This window comes from Gossypium raimondii, chromosome 1 (assembly GCF_025698545.1).
Source record: "Gossypium raimondii isolate GPD5lz chromosome 1, ASM2569854v1, whole genome shotgun sequence".
NCBI classification, from domain to species: Eukaryota; Viridiplantae; Streptophyta; class Magnoliopsida; order Malvales; family Malvaceae; genus Gossypium; species Gossypium raimondii.
In genome coordinates this window covers 23,204,978-23,212,110 of record NC_068565.1, presented here as the reverse complement: position 1 = coordinate 23,212,110, position 7,133 = coordinate 23,204,978, and the positions used below count along the sequence as shown (strand labels likewise).

General features: G+C 32.2%; 1 protein-coding gene across 1 annotated transcript; it reads right to left on the bottom strand.

The window, feature by feature from the left end:
- Window positions 1-1,473: 1,473 nt before the first annotated feature.
- On the bottom strand, window positions 1,474-4,258 carry LOC105785441 (probable protein kinase At2g41970). The gene is made up of 8 exons (XM_012611536.2): window positions 3,987-4,258; window positions 3,721-3,903; window positions 2,947-3,209; window positions 2,736-2,862; window positions 2,374-2,647; window positions 2,153-2,285; window positions 1,985-2,071; window positions 1,474-1,731 (listed from the first exon to the last, which is right to left on the bottom strand). The coding sequence occupies exons 2-8, from the start codon at window positions 3,815-3,817 to the stop codon at window positions 1,606-1,608; spliced, it is 1,107 nt and encodes a 368-aa protein (XP_012466990.1). The 5' UTR covers window positions 3,818-3,903; window positions 3,987-4,258; the 3' UTR covers window positions 1,474-1,605.
- Window positions 4,259-7,133: the final 2,875 nt, after the last annotated feature.

Below are 7,133 nucleotides of genomic sequence, written 5' to 3'. Positions count from 1 at the left end.
ATTGATAGCTTATTTACATAATTACAATCCATAATATCGTATAAAAAATCTCTACATTATGGCATATCATAACAGAAGTTTCTTAGCCTCCTACCCAAGATGCAATAACCACTCTAAATCGTTCGGAAATATTCTCTTCTTTTTTCCTCCAACCCAAGAAACTTGGCAAGCTTCGCCATTTTATTATGATCCTAATCTAGTGAGGTTTTCATCCATTGCCTAATGGTGGATTTTGATTCAAGAAATGTTTGTTTTGTTAGATTCTCTCATTGGATCTGATCTTATTACTTTTATTTGCTGGGAGATTTGGAAAGCTTACAATCTCACCATCTTCAAAGGGAAAACCAAATATCTTATCCAGATGGGGAATAAAGCATTCCAAAATTACTCATTCTTTCCATCGGCAAATCCACCTTTGACTTTGGTCCAATCCTTTCAAGACTTGATTTGGATCTCCCTACCTGAAATTTTACTAATGATTAACTGTTATACGACTATCTCTTTCCCTTCATCCAAAGCCAAAAGAGCAACACTTGTACACAACCATCTAGGAAGTGTATTACTAAAGTCAACATACTAATAACTTCCTCTTTGGTATTGGTTGCTAAATCCTATGCTTTGAGCCTTGACTCCAAGCTATTGCATGATCATTTATGGTAGTGGGTTATCTTGGAATTTGAGCCAAAACTTGGACCACCCACAGGAATCCCTAGCAATCATGGTGAACAGTCTTTCACATATTCTAATGGTTGAAATCTAACTTTTCAATTCACTCCTAAAAACTGTAATATTGTTAAACTTTCTTCATACAAAGCTTGTCCCACAAACTGGGTTCTCAACCATCCGACGAAACTACAATCTCTTTTGTGATGAATGCTAGCATGTTAATAAAAAAAAGTGGCACCTTCTAAAATCTCAGATAATTGTCTTTTTGGTGCTAGAAGTTCACTGATTCAATCACTAGGACCAAATTTCCAATATATAGAAATATAAATTGGATTTTCAAATTTGTATTGGATCAAATAAATTTGCATCAAACTAATTTGGGTTTAAGTCATTTGGTTTTGATTTGTTTTGGATTCGGTTGATTTGAGTTTAAGATTGAAGAGTTTTGTATCAGTCATTACATGCTCAAATAATCTCGTTAAAATTACTTTAGTTTGAATTGTTTTGAGTTATTTATATGGATTATTCCACATTGGGGTTATTTTAGTTTGAATTGCTTGAGTTTAGTTAAGTTTGGATTTCAATTAATTTGAATTAGGATGAACAAATTCAAATTTAAATTGATGTGAGATCAAACAAATATAAATAGCAGATTCAGTACTTAACAGATGAGCAGTAACACTACTTTAATGCAGTTTAGAACAAAAGAAAAAGTTTATATTGCAATCGGTTTTAAGATGATAATATTGAATCTCCAAGAAACAATATAATATCATCTTCAGTCAAAGTAAAACCCTTACAGGGAATTATATTTGATCATAAAATAATGAGATTACAAAACATGAACAAAGTGTTACTACTACACAAACCTTGCTACTGTTTATTATATATGTCGGAAATATATAACATATAATGTGTGTTTGTGTGTGTGTGTGTATATTATGACGGAGGTTCTGGTCCTGCTGGTTTCGCATTTAGAAGAGGCTGAAGAGCTTTGACAACAATTGTCATGTTTGGCCGAAAATCTGCCTCATACTGGACACAAAGTGCTGCAACGGCCGCTAGCTGATATAATACAATACCACCAGATCCAATTAATATGTTAGAAAAAGCCTCAAGATGTAAACTGAACATCTTATAAGCAAAAATCATCTAAAATTTTATAAATACTTTTTATATTCTTTTATTATAATTTATTAATTTTATAAGATTTTAGAACATATATTTTGTTTAGTTTTGTAAAAGTTGATCTAGTATAAAATAATAAAATATCATGTAAAATTTAGGAAGATAAAGTAGCAGAAGAGAGAAAGACAACCTTGGCGATTGCCTTGGGTGGGTAGTCATTGTTCAGCTTGGGATCCACACATTGTTTGACCTTGTCTTCACTCAATCTTGGAGTTGCCTGAAAATCATTGTAAATGAGTTAGCCACACATTTTTAATACAAAAATGTACATACATATACATATATATAAATAACATACCCAAGTTACTAGACTTTGTTGTCCTTTGGGCATTGTATGATCTACTGGTTTTCTCCCTGTCAAGAGCTCGAGAAGAACAACTCCAAAACTGTACACATCACTTTTCTGTGTTATTTGTCCTGTCATAGCATACCTAAAAGCAAAACAAAGTTTAATTATGTTACGCTAGCATGTCAAAATATGTGTCAAACACGAGTACTTAAAAGGTACATAGGACATACTCAGGGGCATGGTAACCAAAGGTACCCAAGACTCTGGTGGAATGGAGTCGAGCTGCAGTGTCGGAAGATTGGTTGGTCAAGTTGAAATCGGCAATCTTGGCGACGAAATCATCGAAAAGAAGGACATTGCTTGATCTGACATCACGATGGATTATAGAGGGCTGAACTTTCTCATGCAAATATTCAAGTCCTTTTGCAGCACCGAAAGCTATCTTAACTCTTTCGTTCCATGTTAGAACTGGACCCGGTTCAGCCCCTTGTACACCTTTCCTTCCTAATCCATAAAACAAATAAAATGAAAAACAAAACAAAAGCAAAAGCTTAAAGATATGAATGATGAAACTGAGCGTATACATAGATACCATGTAATACATCATGTAAAGAACCCTTGGTTGCATGTTGATATACCAAGATTCTGTTATTATCCTCCAAACAATACCCCAACAACTCCACGAAATGCTCATGTTTAAGTCTTGAAACCACTGACAACTGACCAAAAAAAAATCATGGTGACAATCGTGTTAGTTGTAGGTTGCAATGTTTTAAGAATAAAAGGAGGGGGGGGAGTGAGACCTGAGAACCGAAGTCAGAATCGGGTTCAGGTGAAGAACTGGTGTCGAGTTTCTTGATAGCAGCAGGCTGACCATCACTTAATGTTCCATAGAAAACCCGGCCATAAGAACCTTCACCAATCAAAGACTTAGTTCCAAAGTTATCAGTCATATTGTTTAACTCATCTAAGGGAATGGCTGGTATTTCAATTGGTAGCACTTTTTGAGGATCCCCACTTTTTGCCGCTCCCCCACCCCTTGGCTCTCCTCTTCCTCTTCCACTCCCTTTTCGGAAATTAAGTAATGAATGAGGAAAAAAATTCATATTATTTTGCATTTTAATTTGAGATTAGTCATTTTTAACCATTATTGATGTTATTTCTTATTTCAAAATATAATCTTGAAGTATGGTTATCAAAATAGTTTTGAGGATATTAAAATCAAGAAAAAAAATAGAAGGTCAAGTTTAGTTTCGTCCCTGTATTATAATATTTAAATTGAAATTTTTATTCTATTTATTTTTTACAATTATTCTCTTTACTTTAGTTTGCCATTTACTTATTCGAATTTTTAGTTTGGGATTTCAGAATTTTCTTTTAAAATTACCCATCAATTAAAAGCATAAAATCTTTTAAGTGTATTCTTGAATTTAATTAAAACACAACATTAATAAAAATAAATAAATTATGCCTATAAAGATTAAGCCTGTAATTTAAGTATGTAACTTAAGTATAATTCGAGAATGCCAAAAAAAAAAAAAGAAAGCTAAAAAAATGTAAAGAAAAGAGCAAAATACCAGGACCACCAATTTGACTTCCTGCTCTAGGTGGGGTTTGATATTGGTTCGTTGGTGGACCGTCGAGCTCCTCCTCCGCACCTCCGCAGCACGACATAGCTTAGGATGTTCAATTTCCAAAATTTTTCATGCACAGAGAACTCTCTTCTTTTCAATTTCAATGCAAATTTCAGATCTTTTTCCCTGCATGGGGATTATAACATAATGAAATTCAAAGCATTTACTATCAAATCAAAAAAAAAAACATTAAAGCAATATATACATGCCTGAAAGACACCCAAAGAATGGGAAAAGAAAAAGAAAGAAGCTATGAAAGGCTATTGAGAGGGGGGAGGGGGAGGCTGATGACAGAGAAAAAAAGAAAAAGAAAATCAGAAACAAAATCTTTATAGGTAAGAAAAACAAAACATAAAAAAAAAGAGAGAAAAAGAATTGTTGCAAGGCTGGCTGTTCCAACTTTTCTTCTTCTTCTTCTTCTTCTTCTTCTTCTTCTTTTAGGTTAATTCCCCCCCATTGCTGTGTAATGGTCTGGATTGAAACAGGGACACATGTTTCTTTCATTAGTTTTGCATGAAACTCGGGTCTCTTTATAGTTCAACCGTTAATCTTAAAACTAACCTAATTCTACGTGGATTCACGTTTGCATGTCTCTAAATTGAATCCACCCCCATATTTCCTATTTTTCTTTATTTTCTATTAGTAGTCTGCATTTTTATACGTTGGGTCACAACTTTTCTAGCGTGTGGTATTTCAAAAATCATTTCTATTTCTACATATGGGCTGTCCATGTTTCTTTTAATATGATTATGTGAAAGTATATTTAATGACAAATTTTGAAAAAATACCGATGAACAATTAAACTTAAAACTTTTAAATAAAAAGAAGCAGAAGAAGAAGAATTATTTTTTTAAATTAAATATTTGATCGAAACCTTATTAAACCATGCATTCTGGGTGGGAATATGACATTATAATGATTAAGTTTGGGAGATTTTGTTGCATTTTTAATGATTAACAAAAAGAGGGAATCATTTTCAAAAGTGGGAATCATGAACTGTATAATATTTTAATTATAAATCTTTAAGTTTGGTAACATTAAGGAAAAACATGTCTTCATGTTCTAAACATATGTGTGTCGTGAAAACAAGCACGTCGTATCCACTCTTCCAAAATTAATTTACAAGTCAAGGACAAGGTAAGCTTTACTTTGCATGCAAATTTCTTATTTCATGGTGTCGACTTTCTTAAAAGATAACGTCAAATGTACATTTGATTTACGAATTTTGCTATTTCAAAAATCTCGGTTTTACTTTTTGGTACTGTTTAATGTTTACAAATTTTTTAATTAGATATTCGGATTTTATTAAGTTGATTTTCATAAAGAATAACATTAATTAAATAGATTTGAATTATGAATCAAATATTTGTCAACAATTTCTATTTTCTATTAGAGCTTTTGTGTATCAACATCTTTAGGCTAAGCCTATATATCTTATATTTATATATGTTAAGAGGAGGTCGTTAAACTCTCTTTTGAAAAAGTCTTTAAAGTGTTGTCCGTCGGGAGCTAGCAATTTCTTCAATAGTAAAATATTGTGTCCAGAGTGTCTATGTTCAGTGGTATATATCCAAGTTTTGTTTCCTAACTCCGTGTAGAGCCCTTGACGGATTTACAGAGTGGTAGTGCCTTGCCCACCAAAAAAAAAGTGATTATTTGACCTTGGCAAGGGTTGAATCCATGCCCTTATTTGACTAGCTAGCTAGCCAAGTGGTATCATTCTTAGCCACTAATGCCATATAAGGGCATGGGTTCTAACCCTACTAGGGCTAAATGCTCATGTTTCCTTGGTGGGAGAGGGGTTCCCATTTCGTGAACTTATCGGGGGCTCACCATAGAGTCAAGAGACAAAATCCGAGTATAAAATCGAGCATAAACATCTTATGCACAATACCTACACCATTGATAGGTCTGTCGGCTCTCGATGGACACTGCTTCAAATATATCTCTCAGAGAGAGCCTGACCTCCCCTCAACTATATCTATATAATTAAGTTTATTTGAATTTGAAATAAATTATACTTAAACTTTTAATTCAACCTTTTTACCAAATTATCATTTGATTTTAAGATAAAATTTCTATAAATATATGTTTACATAGGGTTTTTTTATCCACTCAAATCATGTATGTGCCATAATCTAGTCATAATAATATGCCTGACTAAGTGAGCATCACCTATCAATCGGGTCAAAATTCAATTGTGAAACTATCAAAAGCTAGCCCATTTATTTTACAAAGCAACAAATATTATTTTGAGGATATTTATTTCTTTTTATATTTTTATAAATCTAGAAAAAAATGCATACATATTGTATGGGATGTAACGACCCGGTTTCCAGTGTTTTTAAAAATTACGATTTTAGGATCTCGTTTTCGTAAACCGAGTCTATAAATATTAAATACAGATATTTACGAGGTTATTATATGATGAATTAAAATTTGGATAGTCAGTTTAGTCGAAATTGTGGTTAATTAGGACCTAGGAACTAAATTGTACAGTTTAATCGCTATAGATTTTTAATTAGTAAATGGCTTGGAGACCTAAATTGCAATTAACCAAAGGTCCAAAATACCAATTAGACCATACTCAAGTTAGACTTAGTGGAAGGTATGATGATATTAGATTAAAATAAGTAAAATTTAAGTTAATCATAATTAAAACATAATTAACTAAAATTAATCAAACTTTAAACCAAGTATAAAAGTGTGATTTTGGTGGAAAGAAACAGAACAAATCACCTTTCTTCTTCACCTAAACTGACCACCATTGTTGAACTAAAGAAACCTCCCAATTTTAAAACATTCAGTTAAAAATTAGTAAGTTCATTTAGGTCATTTTCTTGTAATTTTTGTAAATTTGAATTTATGGGAGTTTGATTTAGCTAGCCCATGTACCAATTTGTGAAACTGTTAAAGTTTTAGACAGTTACCATTTTTGAGAATTGGATGAAATTGGCGTGAACTAGAAATTAAGCTTAGATTAAAAAGGACTAAATTGTAAAGCTTAATAGTTAGTTTTGTACATCAGAGACCAAATTGAAAACATGTAAAACTATCATAAAATTTTAGTAAGAGGTACCTAATGAGTAATTGTGAAAATTGTGAAATCAAATTTCAATCCGAAGCTTTAGATTGAAAGTTATGTTTGTCCCATGTTTAGGGACTAAATTGAATGAATTGTAAAATATGCTTGATATTGTGATTGGTTCTGATTTGAATAAGATTTGATAATAGTATATGTTTTATGGTTTTATTTAGCTAACATTGACATGAAACTGTCGAGAGAGAAACGAAAATTAAAATCCGTCGACGAATAGCTCAAAAATTCGGTTTGTATTTCTATGATTCGATAACCA